Raw genomic sequence first — 15861 nt, forward strand, 5'->3', positions numbered from 1 at the left:
TTACAGGGTATTTAGAATCAACTAACAGAAAATGAACAATGGTTTCTGTATAATCTCCTTGTCTATAAAAGTTTTTGTTTATATTATCACATATAATAAAATCCAATAAGATACAACATGTTAAAACCAATGGAGACAGAAGAACAAAAGCTTGATGGGACTTCAAGAGGATATTAAATCAGCACTACCTATTATGATGTCCTGTTTTCTCCAAAATGGCTGCTCCTACCATCCAACCTTCTCTGCCACATTTCTGTTGAGCTCTTTTTCTGTCACTAGTTGTCAGTTTGTCCTCTTCATTTCGCTTTCTGCTCCATTCACTGTGGCCGCTCTGCCACTGTTTCTGGGATCTTGGTATTTTTCATTTTTAGAATATCCTGCAGTAATCTCTGTAGAGTTGAATTGGTGGTTGCAAATTCCCCTAGTTCCTCTTTATCCTGGAAGCACCTTGTTTTTCCATCAATTTCTAGGGACAGTTGTGCAGGATATATCAATCTTGGCTGGAGGTTATTATCTTTCAAAGCTTGAATTATTTCCCCCCACGCTCTTCGTGATTTGTTGGTTTGTGCCGAGAAGTCTGCTGTAATTCTGATGGGTGTTCCCTTGTAAGTGATCTGTTTCTTGTCTCTGATGGCTTTTAATATTCTGCTCTTATATTGGATTTCTGGAATTTTATTATATGCCTGGGTGTAGCTCTGTTTGGGTTGTAGGTGGCTGGGGTCCTATATGCCTCATATATCTGATTATCTTTACCTTTTGCTAAATTAGGAAAATTCTCCTGGATTATTTCTGTGAGTAGCTTTTGTAGTTCATCTGTTTGAGTCCCTACTTCTTTTATGTTCTTAATTCTTAAGTTATAAATCCTCTTATCATCTTCTAGTCTTTGTATTATTGCTGTTTGTTTTCTTGTTATTTTTAAGAAGTTTTTCATTTCATGCTCCCACCTTACAAATCTGTCCTCCAGTTCTGATAATCTATCCTTAGTTTCTTTCAAGCTGTTATGCCAGCTTTCAGTAGAGTTTTTAGTTTCCTGGTAATCTCTGTGAACCTGCTTCACCTATTCTATGTTATCTCTATTTTCTCCATCAAACAATTCTCCCCTTTTTTTCTGTTCTTCCATTCCACCATCTGTTTTTTCTTGGGCGGTGCTTAGATTTCTCTAACTATTCTACTTATTTCTTGTTTATTTCATTAAATACTTCATTTTTGAACTCGTCTATGAGGCTCCGGAGATACCGTTTTATATCTATAGGTGCCCTGTCTGACATTGCATGTTTTCTGTCTTCATTCTCTTTTGCTTTTACCTTTCCTGGATCAGTGTTCTCAGGATTGGGAACTGAGGACCCTTTCTTGTTGCTCCCTTTTCCCATACTTTTTGTTCCTTACATACAAGCATATGTAGGAGGCCCAGTTTTTTTTTTTTTTTTTTTTTTTTTTTTTTCTCTTTGTCTGTTATAGTTTGTTTGAATCCGCCCGCTAGGTGTTCCCGCCCACTGCAGTGTACTAGGGAGACACAGACCTGGGCAGCCTCTGCTGGGCCTGCCCCTCCAGGTCAACCTACTGAATGCTTCACTGCTAGCGTGCACCGCCAGGCATAGGGACCTGATTTGGGCTAGCCTACAGGATCTTAGTCCACAGTGTCACCAGGCCAAGCGCTCCCCACCACTCCTGCTTGAGAGGGGAATATGTGACTAAAGTCACTGCAAGGCTGTGTTCCGGTTAGTCTGCCCATTCCCAGAATGTCCTCTGTTGGAGCCTCCTAGTTTATGAAAGGGTCCCCATTTCTCTCACTCACTGCAGGTCGATGCAGGGCTCCATGCCAGTCCTGCTCTCAATGCCGTTTGGGCCAATTCCCGCTCTCAGAGCTTTTGCACGCCTCTCTCCCTGCCGTGCGGATTGGGACGCAGTATCGGCAGCAGGAAATTCAAATCACGGCTTCCAATGGCGCGGGATCCAGCTTCCGCAATGAGATTTTATGTGTTCCTGTTATAGCATCAGGATTGCATTTCCAGTTGGTTTCTCTCAGCTTACTTTGTTCCTGGGTCGGCAAGATACATCTCCCCTCACGTAGGACTCCTCACACGGCACCGCTCCTGGTTTCTAAGCTGGTAATATCAGAGAGGCTCCTACTTTTATAGACTCCGCTTAGAGAACTGAAAACATCTTTCTGTCCAGGAACTGAAGTCTCCGCACAATCATTCCATGTACTGAGGACCCGTGTGCAGGAGACCTCAGCCACCATTCCTGGGACAGCGCTAATTGTTCCCTGCCCTAAACATGACACATTGATCCTAGTGGTAGATGCACAAAAAACAGGAAATTTACTGGCACAGCAGCTGCAACCATATGAGTTTATACATGGCTCAGAAGCAAAGCAGTCAGCATTGGAGTTAAACCCCTGCAGGTCTGTGTGTGAAGATTGTAAATTTCCAAAATCTGGTTTATTAGGGAAACTGGAAAAATGAGAGGCTGTGTCCTTAGTCCAGACCTTAATTCTAAACATGAAGTAGATAATTAGCTTTAGGAGATTTTAAAAATTGGTTTAAACTTAAAATGGATCATTAAAAATAAAACCCTCTGTGAGACAATTCACACAATGCAAAAGGCCTCCTATGCATAGTTTTGAGCCAGGCTCTCACCATGTAGCTCGGGGTGGTCTGAGCTCACGGTATAGCTTAAGCTGGCCTGTAATTCTTGGCCCTTCTGCTGCAGCCTCTTGAGTGCTGGATCACAGCTACGCCATCCACATCTGACTCGGAGACTTCCTTCTAGCATTGCTGAAATGAAGCATGAGGTTGCAGGGCCCTCTGTTAAGCAGAACTATGTTGCCTTACTGCAGTTCATTTTCTCTGTGATACGAATTGCCCAGCAGCCATCTCGTTTCTTGGAGAATAGCACAGCATGCATTAAATGCTCCGCAGTGTCCTGCAGATGGTTTAGGAAATGTTTTCATCATCCCCAGCCAAAGCTCCCACTAGCATTCCAGAAGTGTCATGAGGCCCAGGTGCGGACTTTTGCAGGTCACTAAATGTTAATGAAAGTAAACACAATTCCTTCAACCCTGACAGCCTTTGTAGTTTATCAGCGTCAGACTTTGCTTGAGTTTCCTGGCAGACCAGCCCTGGGGGCTTCCCTTGCATAAGCTTTTCCTCCATGGCTCATTCTTCTCCTTGTTTGAGATGATCCCTTTCAGCCTGACAAAGGTCTCTACTCTGGGGCTGCCTTAGGCACCTTTGCTTGTCTGAACCCTTGCCTGAGTGCTCCACGCAGAGCACTTTCTCCCCCAGCAGGCTCCCCCTGCACCCTGTTCTCTCCCATCAGCACCACCCTGGGGCTTTACAGCACATTTCTCCTTTGAACCCTTCGGCCCAAACTCAAGACTGTGAATCCAGTCTATATTCATCGTGGAACCCTTCTCTACCAAGATGTCCTGCATGTTTTAAATTTTCATCCAAGGTTCTAGGAGGATGGATAGATGGATAGATGGAAAGATGGGGATAGATGGAGGTATAGAGGGATGAATGAATAGGTGAATGAGGGGCAAGTAAACCAGTAGTGTCCTCATCATTTTTGTACTTAAACATTAAGATTCAGATTTGGAGAGTTTAGTAGAAGGTTAGCCTGAAAACAGTAAAACATAAAATGTTTAGTTTGGTTTTCTCAACTATAATTTTTTTATAGTTTGTCACAATGTTTGGATTAAATCTATTTTACTGCTTAATTTAGAAAATACAATGCTAAATTTATGAAGAGTAAATATGAGTAAAGCTTCACAGACGAACTAAGCTGGTCTTCCAGTCCCTGTCTACCACGGGCAACTGTGCCTTACATTTGCATCGGTTTCTTTCCCTCGAACTCTCCCGATGTTTGTATTGTGGGGGCCTGGCTCGTTGCAACACTGATCAGCTCTTTTCCCCATTAGGACATCTGCAAAGCCCTGTGGTGCCATCGGATCGGGAGAAAGTGTGAGACGAAGTTCATGCCAGCCGCGGAGGGCACCCAGTGCGGGCCGGACATGGTAAGAAGCGCTGCGGTCTTGCAGAGCATGTGACTGTGCTTCCTGGGATTTTTAACCCAGGATTCCCACACACCTGCGTGCACACCTCTTTTGACACCCATGTGAAGTGCAGTCTTTATTTTATGTTGATAGTCATTGTCACTTTTGTGGGAATATAATTGACCAGAGGTCTGGAGATAACAGATCCAAAAGTTGGGCAGTAGACAGTGAGTGCACTTATTTAGTACGAAGACAGGTCCATGGGTTATAATTGGCTGGTACTACAAGGCCAACGTTAGTACCCTTGGGTTTCCAAGCGCCCGTGTGGTGGACCCCTTTAACCAGTGCATGCCCCTGTTAAAAGAGACAGAATTACATTAGAAGAACAGAAAAAAAAAAAAAACATGTAAGGTAGCAAGTATTCTGTTTGTTTTAGCTTTATTTGCTTTGCAGTTTGGGGATTGAACTCAGGGCCTTTGCACCAAGCTACAGGCCTAGTACTTTTTTATTTTTTGAGACAGGGTCACTAAATGACCCACGTTGGGTTCCAAATTTCCTGTCCTCCCACCTCAACCTGCCAGCGTGCTGGGATTATAGGAGTGTGCTACCATGCTCAACTAAGATAGCAAATTTGTTATTTCACCCTGGTGCAGGGTGAACTCACCATTACAATTTATCAGCACCGGGGAATGTGGCTTAGTGATAGAGAATGCGCCTAGAATTCATAAAGAACTGGATTCCTCACCATCTCTTTAAAAAAAGAATAAATTAGGCTTCTCATGTAAGAGTAATATCTTAATCCATCTGACTAAGCAGTGACCACATTCTCTAGTGAGAATGTAAACATCACTGAGGAGGATGCAAAGGCAAAGTCCTAAAGACCACTGCAGTTATGTTCAGCCTTCGCTACTGTGGTGTCTCCAGTGATATCAATGACCATGAAGACAAATCTCTACCTGTAGCTCTGGGCGACCATGTTTAAACTTCAGACTGGGCCACATCCTAACTGCGTGCATCTCTGCAGACAAAGGGCTTTTCAGTGTTACCAATGCAGCCGTGGCATGACCCAGAAGAAGTGCAGGGTTGAAGCAGCCCTTCCTGGGGCCACCAGGGTGAGATGGATGATGACATTCCAGTAGTGACCTAGGCGGCTGTGTTAATGTATGACAAAAATGCAGCAAGGTTGCTCTTAGTTTCTATAAGGAGAAACCGTGTATGGCGGGGTGTGCAGTGTGGAAGTTCTAATTGTGAGAGGACCCTGGACCACTTGCCAGGGCCCGGAGCAGGATGTCCTGATGTCCCCACTCACGTGTGTCCGCCGTCTGTGCTTCATGCCAGCCGCCTCACCCTGGGAAGGCCCTGGCAACTCCTGCGTCCTTCCTGGTCAAGTGCTGCTTGTTTTTTTGAGTGACATTGCTGTGATGTTCCCCCAAAACAATCCATGGGTTCTTGTTGCATTTCATTTACCTTAAAAACACTGTTAGGTTAACTTCTGAGAGTACTTGAGATAATTTCCCCTGTCAGTTTAAATCTAGCTTTTCCCTCTGCACTGGAAAGACCAGTGTCCGGGGGAGAGGCAGGGACCCTGGACCCCGGGGTCGAAGTGGCTGAGTGCTCTTTGGGAGGTCACAGGGACTGCCAGTGGCCAGTCTCATGCCACCCTCTTTCTACGTTTGCCATGTGTTTTGTGTGTCACTGTGCACTTGTATGCAGGAGGTTGGGACACCTGGACATGGTGAAAAACGTTTTTGTGATAGGGGCTCCACAGAGCCGCCTAAGCCCCTCAAGACACCCGCTCATGGCAGCCACTTGATGAAGACTTAGTTTATGTTTCAGTGCCAGCCTTGGTCTTCACGGTGGCATCCTGAGGGGACCACGTCCGTTTCCACTACTTGTTTGTGCACACACACACACACACACACACACACACTCATACATGCACACGGCATGCCAGACTCAAGTAGGCACTAGCTCTCCCATCACTGTGGATACTTAGTACAGAATTAAACCAGCACTTGGACGAGGGCAGCGCTTAGTGGAAAAGTGCTTGTCTTGCACCCATGTGGCTCTGGGTTCATCCAAAGTACCCCAAAATGAGACAACAAAAATAAATGTAAAAGTGAACCCGCCCTCGCTTTGTGACCACCTCAGCTGCCTTGCTTGACCCTGGGCCCCACCGTCTCTGCACTGCAGGACAGGGCATTGCCAGGTTCTCCTCCCTGACTTGCAGAGGAGGGTGCGGCCGCTCAGAGCACTGTAGGAACCTCCAGGTCATGCAGCTCGTGGACCTGAGACCTGGTGCTGGCTTTGCTCCCCAGTGCTTTGGTGGATGCTCTCACTTGCTTCCCTGTACCCTTGGGGTTCATGTACGGTGTGAGGACTCTGTCAACAGGGTTCAAACCAGAAACAGCCGTGACCCTGTGGTGTCCTCCTGGGAAAGTGCCCACTGCCATGGAGCATCCTGTCCGGCAATGGAATGGGAAGTCACAAGGCGCTCCTCAAAAGGCGCTGGTGTGCGGCTGGAACTCATCCTCACCAGCGGTCCCCGCTTCCTAGATACCAGTCAGCACTGGAGCCAGGAGTGCGTAAAGCCTACCTGAGTCTGTGTGTTTCCTACACACACACACACACACACACACACACACACAGGCACCAAGGTAGGAGTCAGGCATGACAGGAGAGTGACCGCAGCAAGTGGTGGCCGTGCACTAGAACACTTACCGCAGTGCCCTGCAGTGGAGCTCCTGTCATTGTGGCCTCTCTCAGGCATCCCGCAGAACATCATGGCAGCTCATTCCAGAACTCATGAGGACAGCCAAGACCGATGGGGGCTGAAAACCCTTTTTTTTTTTTCCATAAGAAACCAATAATTAGAAAAGCTTCATGAAAGCTCCCCAGAGCTTTCACAATGTGCGGGGCTCCTCTTAGCTGTTTCAGGACTAACAGGAGCCTTGTATTCTCACCTTTCTAACGTCTCTGAGGAGCCCCCATGCTGCACGAAGGACAAGAGAGTGAAGAGAAGTGGGCGGCAGGGCTGCACTGTCCCCCACCTCCCCAGACTACGCAGGGGTCCTTGTCAAGATGACCAGCAAGGTGAGGACGTGAGGAACGGGAGCAGCGGTCCAGCGAGGCTGCACTTCACCCCCAGAGCAGGACGGAACGGACAGGACAGTGCAAGCCTTCACCCTGTGTGCAGAACGGTGCCTGTAAATCATGCATTATTCATTTCCAGAATTTTCTACTTTATATTATCACACCATGGTTGAATTCAGGAAACAAAGACCTCAACAGTCAAAGACAAAAGCAGGAAGGGAAAATTTCTTTGTCAGGTACTGTCACTTGTCAGAGACAAGGAGGCTGAAAGCAAAACCACAATTAGGGGAAATGCTGCTTTGGGATGCAGGGCTGTAAGCCTAACCCAGCTCTGCAAATACCTGTGAACGGCCTGAGGCTGAGTCCAGAAGTATATGTGCACAAGCATGTGTGTGCACTTGCACAGGTACCTAAGCATCCTCTCCTAACCTCATGAGAGAAGACAAAAGTGTTTTGATTCAAATTCTCTGAAAGGGTTTGTTTTTTACTTTTAAGTAGAAAAGTTACTTAAAGAAATGCTGGCACGAGTAACAAAAGATTCATTTCAAGAAAATTTCCTACATCTATGATTATCCAAACAAAGGATTGGAGATGATACAAATGTCCATCAAGAAAAAAACTGGCTCAGAAATAAACAGCACTGGGTAGAGTATTATGTAACTGCAAAAAAGGGAGCTGGAAGACATCCACAGTCTTCTGTGAAATGATCCACAAAGCACAGCATCACACAGAAAAGGGCTGGAAAAAGCTTTCTGCACTCTTCTATCTTTTATCAAAGAAAATGAAATCCTGAACTAGATAATCATTTTCTTATATATTAAAAAATAAAATGATGAGCCAGGGGTGGCAGCACATACCTGTAATCCTAGCATTTTGGGAGGCTGGAGCAGAAGGATTTTAAATTCAAACCCAGTCTGGGAAACTTATCAATTTAGAGATTTTGTCACAAAACAAAAAATGGCGGAGCTGTAGCTCAGTGTGAAGACCTAGGGTTCAATTTCTAGTACTACAGATGAACACATGGATGAACCATGTGTATTGAAAGAGCATGTAAACATTTGCTGTTACCTTAAATTTTGTCACAGTAATCTCTATGAAAAGCAAACTGGAGCAACTTAACTTAAAGGCGTATCGAGTTGCTCTCACCTTGGATCTGAATTCGCCTGGTACAGGTAACTCAGAGGACACAGAACCATGTTTGGAGGTGCCCGGGAGAGGCAGCCATCAGGATCCAGAATATGAGAGACTCTACCAGACAAACAAGTGAACTGATAGGAAAGAGAGGATCAAGAGAAAACATAGACATTGAGAGAGGCTGAAGAACCATCCGCTAATGCAACAGACAGACCTCATTTCAGAGAAAACAGTGAGACAAGTGGAACTCTGAACCTGGACATTTCATGATGTTATGAAGTTATTGTAAGTTTCTAGATATGATAATGAATGGTCTCTATTAAGTCCTTACTTTTAGGGATGAGTAGAGATTCAAGACCGAGGAGAGAAGGCTGAGATGTGATGGGATTTGGAGACCTGGTAAAATGCGGTGCTAGCTCCAAGGATTTCCTAAGACTATTGTATGAATCTTTGAAATCTCCCTTTTAAAAGTGTTTTAAAAAACACACAATGGTGAGCACATACCTGTGATCCAGCACGCTGGAAGGCCAAGGCAGAAGAAATGCGAGTTTGACCTCAGCCAAGGCAACCGAGTGACATACCGAAAGCCTGTCTCAGAATAAAAGATCAAGAGCTGGCGATGTAGCCTCCGTGCAGAGGCCCTAGATTCAATTTCCAGTACACAAAACAAAAGCAAAATCCAAAGTGTGATGCCATTACAGAGCCACTATCCATTTGGGACCTCTGAGCTTTGCCAGGTGTTAACACCACCTGGGTGGTAGCACCATGACCCACAGTGAGACGCCCATGGGTGCCCGGTAAAAACAGATGAAGCCAGCACGCCTCCACACCATGCAGACGAGTACTTTTGAGACAGCCCTGATCCCTTCTACCTACCTGTCCGTTCGGGGAATCCGGGTCTCCTCTGCATCTGCAGACCAACACGGATTCTCCTGCAAGGATTTTCTGAGTCACTGAACTTGTGGATTCTTGTCCTCCTATTTGCTGCCTCCTGGAAAGCGACAACCCAATCTTTTTTTTTTTTTTTTTTTTTAACAGAATGAAACAAAGAGCAGTGACAGCCAGCACACACCTGGCTTCCCCTCCTCCCTGGAGGCTTTGTCCCCAGTGAGCACAGCTGGCTTCGCTCTCCTCCTCCCTCTCTGGCTCTGGAGATGCCTCAGATCCTCCAGGCACCTGGCCCCTCTGCAGGATTCATGGAGCTCAGGGGGCTGCTGGACTTCTGTGTGTCACCTGCAGCAAGGGCAGGTGGTAGTGAAAAAGGCACACCTTCTTATGTTTCCTTTCTTGTTTGTATTTTTTTCTTTTATTCTTGCTTATACAGAAAAACAAAAGAATTGAATGGGCCAGGCTTTCAGAATTACTTCTTTCACGATTTGGTTTTTCTTCCTTAAGTCGTCTTAAGTAGAACCACCTGAGATGGCCTTTGCCGCCTGTCAGCAGTGTTTGCCCACTTTTAGCCTTGTGGACATAGTGTCCTCTTCCCCTTATCTACATGTCCTTTGCCCTCCAGCATAGAGCTGCTGGCTCTATTCTAGGGCTGCAGTGCTGTGACTGCCCTGTCCCCACCCAAAAGCCAGGCTCTGCCTGCCCCATGCAGGCCGCCTTCTGTCCCTCAGCAGGCAGCCTGGACTACCGAGCTCCTCACAGATGGCACCACAGCAGAGGGTCTGGCACCCCTGGGCAGAGGGTGAGACTGTGACAGCACTGGCATGACAGAGGTCAAGGCAGATGAAAATCATGAGTGCATTTTCTGAGAGAGAGACAGAGAGAGAGAGAGAGAGAGAGAGAGAGAGAGAGAGAGAGAGGAGAAGCAATCCTGTCTCCATCCCTGGGGGCCGGATAGAATTCCACAAAGACTGCCTTATCTTCACGGAAAGTGGGGTGACCTTTACCACACCCTCAGGGAAGCAGCTCCAGCTCCAAGTCCAGCTGCTGGGAGCCTCAGTCTTGCAAAGCGTTGTTATAGGAGAGCTCAGTCACACCAGTGTCCGTGTCCATGCTACACAACTCAGTGAACCCGCTCAGCTCCTGCAGCTCAGGTGACTGAAAATAAGTTTTCTCTTCATGCCCTCTGGCAGGGTCGATCAGAAGATATGCTGTATGTTTGAATTTTTTTACACATTACAGAAAAGATGAGTTTTAAAGATTTAAACACTCACTGTGTGTTTCTATCAGCCCTCATCTGTGAGACTTTATAGAACAATGCTACATTGGAGAGCAAAAGAAGCAACACTAAATGCACTTGAACTGGATACCACTTGGGGTGGGGGGACCATGTGCCTGTGTTGCAGCTTCCCCCACTGCGGCAGTGCCGAGGCGAATCCACCTGCGGTCGGTAGCACAAGTAAATGTTTCCTTATTCTTTCATCATTCAGTGGTGCCGCGGAGGACAGTGCGTGAAGTACGGGGACGAAGGTCCCAAGCCCACGCACGGCCACTGGTCGGACTGGTCGCCCTGGTCCCCCTGCTCCAGGACCTGCGGGGGAGGCGTGTCGCACAGGGATCGCCTCTGCTCCAACCCCAGGTAGGTGTGCCCGTGCCTTCCCTGTGTTCTGTCACTCTGCACTTACACCGTGTCACACGAAGCATGAGGAAGGGAGGGCGTTGACTCCAGCGTTTCTTCTCCACTTTAATATACAAGGTGTGATCAAAACACGGTCCACGCTGAGTGCTACCCAAAGAGAAAAGGCCCAGCTGGTAAAACATGATTCTGCATCCCCATCCCCCTTATTCACCAGATCTGGCACCATGTAGCTTCTGTCTCTTCCCCAGAGTCAAAATGAGCATGAAGGGGACATATTTTGAGTCAATTCAAGACATCAAGGGAAGCCACAACAGTGCAACTAAAGACTCTCCTGAAAGAGGACTCCAGGGCTGTTTCTGACGTGGCAGGGACGATGGGAAGGATTTTGAGGGAGGTTAAGGACGATTTTACTGTAACAATTTTTCTTAAAATTGAAAGATGTATTTTGATCTTGTATAACTTCCTGACTCCTGAAAATAAGTAAGCAACCGATATTGAGTGGTGTTCAGGAAGTAGGTGCTAACTACAAACCTCTGAAGAACTAAGGGTCTCCTTAAAGAGCCCCTGGAAGAGCCTATGGAACACAGGCGAGTGGGCATCAGTAAGATCAGTCCTGCTGTGCCAAAGCAAAACTGAAGCTTTTGGTTTTTCAGCCTTGCATTCTGCTTTTCCACCGGGCTTCTGTCCAGGGACAGGACTGTGTGGACCAGTCACCCTCAGGGCCAGGGACGGGGCTCCTCATCTTCCTGGGCTAAGACCTATGTAGTCCTTCCTTGTACTCCCACAGTCCCCCCAGCTCCACCTGTCCACATGTGCTCTTACCTGGGGTGCACGTGAGTTCCACAGGTGAGCAAGTGGCTCCAGGTCTGCCTGACTTGGTCCTGATGTCCTGGCTTTGCCACAGAGAGGCTGGCAGTGGAGAGCTGTGTCACACTCACACAGGAGAATGTCAGTGACTGCTGCCAAGTATGTATTATTTTGAGACAAAGCCTCTCTCTATATGTAGTTTTAGGTGGTCTTCAACCTCCTATGTAGCTCAGGCTGGCCTCAAACTCATGATCCTCCTGCCTCAGCCTCCCAAATGCTGAGATTACAGACATGTGACACCATGCCTGGCTTCCACGTGCACCTCCTTAACTGCCCCCTCTTAGTAAATTGGAGCCCCAGCCCCACCTGCCCTGACTGTGGCCATCCTCAGGAAGAACAGAGTAGCCCCGAACTCTGAAGTTTCTAACCCCAAACATGCATTCCAGACCGTCCCACGGAGGGAAGTTTTGTGAGGGCTCCACGCGTACCCTGAGGCTCTGCAACAGCCGTAAGTGTCCCCAGGACAGTGTGGACTTCCGCGCTGCCCAGTGTGCCGAGCACAACAGCAAGCAGTTCCGCGGGTGGCGCTACAAGTGGAAACCATACACTCAGGTGGAAGGTAAATCCCAGCCCTGCTTCCCAGCGATACCCTGCGCTCTGCCATCTTTGCTTGTTAAGGAATTGTGATTAGCAATGCAACGTTCAGGTAGACCAGTTGCCCTAGTTCTGGGAGTCTCTGCCATATACTGTGTGTACTCTGGGAGTAAGTTTGATCTGGCCTGCCACCCTGCCCTGGCATCTCATCCACCTTTGACCAGTGCATGGTCAGAAGTCCCCAGACCAAGCAGAGAGCAGTGGCATAGTATGAGCGATTTTGTCTAAAAATTCTCTCTCTCTCTCTCTGTCTCTCCTCTCTCTCCTCTTTGTACCAGAAATTGAACTCAGGACCTTGTGCTTGCCCCTGAGCTATATCCCTGGCTAAAAGTCATTTCTTCTTCAGTTTAGCATTGCATGTGTTTTGCCAACTGCATGAAGAAATTCAGTGATGTTTTCATTCCTTTATTATATTCTATTTGTAAGAATTTTGCATATTGCTACAGCACTATAGTGACCTTTTCATTTCTACAGAACAGCAGTGAAATGTAGCAAAGCATTAATGTTGTAGGGAAGCCAACAAATATTTATTGAATGCCTACTATGTGCCAGCCGTTATATAACAGAGATCAGTAAGGAACATAAGAGTTAAAACTAAGAGAATTAAGAGCAAAACATTAAGAGTAATAACAACAAATGTAAAGAAGAAATCACTGAAAATGTCTTTGCAATGTGTTATTTTGTGGGAATTATTTTATGGGGAAAAAGTAGAAAAATCTATCTAAAATTAGAGCAAAAATGATCCGAGCTTAAGTATCTTTCTTATTTGTGTTTGTGTGTGTATTTCTTTTTAAGATCAGGACTTATGCAAACTCTACTGTATCGCAGAAGGATTTGATTTCTTCTTTTCTTTGTCAAATAAAGTGAAAGATGGGACCCCATGCTCGGAGGATAGCCGTAATGTTTGTATAGATGGGATATGTGAGGTAATAACCATCGCTTCTTCATTCAACAAATGTCTCCGGACGGTCTGCTTTGCATCAGGCACTGTGTAGGGCTAGAAAGACCAAACACACAATAGAAGGCCTTCCCCGCAGGTCCCAGGCAGGTGCAGAGGCCCCAGGTGCACGCATTGATGGTGCTGCCCTGCTGCAGTGCATCAGCAGAGGCCGGTCCGCTGCTGTCTTAGCTGTGGGTTTGGGACACTTGAGGGCACCTGGGAGCAAGAAGTATGAGCATCCGAGCTGGGCCTGAAAGCCTGGCTTGGGGAAGCGGAGACGGCAGCACGGTACCCAAAGCCCAGGCTTCTAGGCGCTGACCCAGTCAGCGATGGGCAGGACCAGGGAGGGAAGAGCGGCATTTCCACCACAACCACCACTGCCAGAGGAGGCGTTCAGATTCCTGGGAGAGCAGGCTTAGGGTTAGGCAGGGGGGCCTCAGGATTAGGTGTACTCTCTGAGCATTCAGGCAGGGACAGTTCACTCGTTGCAGCTGTCACTGTGCAGTGGCCCCATCAATGTCTCAGCTGAGTGCCACAGGACAGGGCCGGCCAGGAGGTGAGCACCACACAGAAGAAAGCAATAGGTAGGAAAAACATGAGCGGCCGTAGGGAGCAGCCGGGCATGTAGCTTCAGCATTTGGGAGGCTGAGGCAGGAGGATCACCACGAGGCCAAGGGCAGCCTGGCCTACATAGCAAGACACTGTCTCAAAATAAAAATGCATATGAGGAGCTCATCCCCCTTCATGAAGGGGAGAATTTTATGATGAACAGAGTGAAGGTGCTACCAGATCAGACACACTGCAGGGAACAGCTAGTTTCTCCTTGCACAAGTGAGCTGATGCTCATGTCCCACAGAGTGCAAACCTCAGGTTCAGTGTCCGACTATTGCACATGTGGCTGTGGGACCCTGTGCCCTCCCCCAGCTCCCTGGAGTAGCTCTGTTGCATGTGCGGAGGTCCCGAGATGGTCCATGAGACCTTTTCCTCCGTCAGGTCATTCACAATCCTGATGACCTGTGACTTGTTAAATATATTATTATTATGGATGCCCGCCAGGAGCACTGAACAGTCAGATACCTACAGTGTCACAGTCCCGTGTTTGTAACTCTGAAGTCCAAAACACTGAAGAAAAATTAAAATCCAAAGAGCTGTGAAAGAGCTTTGGGACCTGAACTTGTTCAGTGCCAAAATGTGCCCTGAGCCCACGTGTGACCATCAGTGGGTTTTCTTTACCTCTCTAGCCACAAATCCATAGATACCATGTTCTAGAAACACAGATGTGCCCATTAGAGGGTGGCCAGGGTCCTGCTGGGTCCCTAGAACCACCAAATGTGCATGATACTTGACCTTTCTAGCTCATGTGTCTCTATATGTCCCAAGAATTTCAAGGAAGGGAGATGGTAGGCTGGGTATTTTGGTTCTGAATGGATTTTGTTGTTGTTGTTTTTAAATATAGAACTCATTCTGTGTGGCAGGGCGTATATAAAACAAGCATCACAGAAACCATACAGAGCTCCCGAGTCCTGTCACACTGCCTCTTCTGACTTAGGGACAGTCCCCCTGGTGGCAGCTGCCACATCTCTGCCTTAGCCCCAGGGCACTTGCCACTGTACCACGCTGCTTGTGTCAGTGTGACGTTTACCTGTGTCTCCACCGTGACAGCCCACGGGTTTAACTTGTGGCTCCTGATACTGCAGCTGGGCAGCCGCACTGTAGGCCACAGGCTGTGTATGATGTTTCAAAGCTGCTCAGAGTAGAAGTGTAGTCTCACTGTGCACATATTGGGTATCCAATAAATATTTGTTCATACCCCAATTTGGGGAGACTTTCAGTGAGAGTGGGGAGGAGGTCTCCTGCATGAGGCTGGTGACATTATTGCTTGTGTTGTCCTTTCTTCCATGGATGACATGTGACCTCATGGGTCCTCCAGAGAGTTGGCTGTGACAATATCCTTGGATCTGATGCTGTTGAGGACTCCTGTGGAGTGTGCAGGGGAAATAACTCGGATTGTGTGACTCACAAGGGTGTCTACAGCAAGCCCCACCACACCAACCGTGAGTATCTCAGAACTGCCTGGGGGCTGGGGCTGGAGTGGTGTGATCTGCAGCTCCTCTGTGGGAGCAGCTGGAGAGAGTGTAAACATCAAACACTCAGGCAGTGCAAACCTTCCCTGTCCCTTTCCTGCTGTAGGAGCCCCTTGCTTCTCCAGGCTTTGGTTTGGACAGGAAGTGATCACCAGCTTATTGGAGAGCAGAAATCATCAGAGCTTTGCTCCTGTTGATAAAAATAAGTCATATTTGATTGAGCATAACTGATTGCCCAAATACACCTATCAACTCTTCCAAACATGGATTCCCAAGCTTTGGTTATGGACAAGCTCAATTAAATGAAATTCTGCATTTTCCCCATTTCTTTTATCCAGAGTATTATCACATGGTCTCCATTCCCTCTGGAGCCCGGAGTATTCGCATCTATGAGATGAATGTATCTACTTCTTACATTTCTGTGCGCAATGTCTTCAGAAGGTACTACCTGAACGGACAGTGGACTGTAGATTGGCCAGGATGGTACAAGTTTTCAGGCACTGCTTTTGAGTACAGACGGTCCTATAAGGAGCCCGAGAGCTTAACTTCCACTGGACCGACCAATGAAACGCTCATCGTGGAGGTAGGGTTTCATGGTCTTGATGTTTTGTGGTTTTGTGCCCTT

General features: G+C 47.3%; 1 protein-coding gene across 3 annotated transcripts in view; it reads left to right on the plus strand.

Moving 5' to 3' along the window:
* The window catches only part of Adamts16 (ADAM metallopeptidase with thrombospondin type 1 motif 16), a 147987-nt gene that overhangs the window by 71747 nt on the left and 60379 nt on the right, over window positions 1–15861 (plus strand). For all 3 annotated transcript variants that reach the window (XR_010050385.1, XM_063257940.1, XM_023560913.2), the window contains 6 exons: window positions 3923–4018; window positions 10603–10751; window positions 12005–12177; window positions 13008–13138; window positions 15083–15206; window positions 15575–15819. Coding sequence is in view for 2 of the 3 variants with exons in the window: in XM_063257940.1 (XP_063114010.1) it covers window positions 3923–4018; window positions 10603–10751; window positions 12005–12177; window positions 13008–13138; window positions 15083–15206; window positions 15575–15819 (918 nt within the window). In the remaining variant the exon portion in view is untranslated. The remainder of the gene's footprint in view (window positions 1–3922; window positions 4019–10602; window positions 10752–12004; window positions 12178–13007; window positions 13139–15082; window positions 15207–15574; window positions 15820–15861) is intronic.

The sequence above is a fragment of the Cavia porcellus genome, unplaced genomic scaffold (genome assembly GCF_034190915.1).
Source record: "Cavia porcellus strain 051 isolate PalLab524CR breed Dunkin Hartley unplaced genomic scaffold, mCavPor4.1 scaffold_11, whole genome shotgun sequence".
Lineage (NCBI taxonomy): Eukaryota > Metazoa > Chordata > Mammalia > Rodentia > Caviidae > Cavia > Cavia porcellus.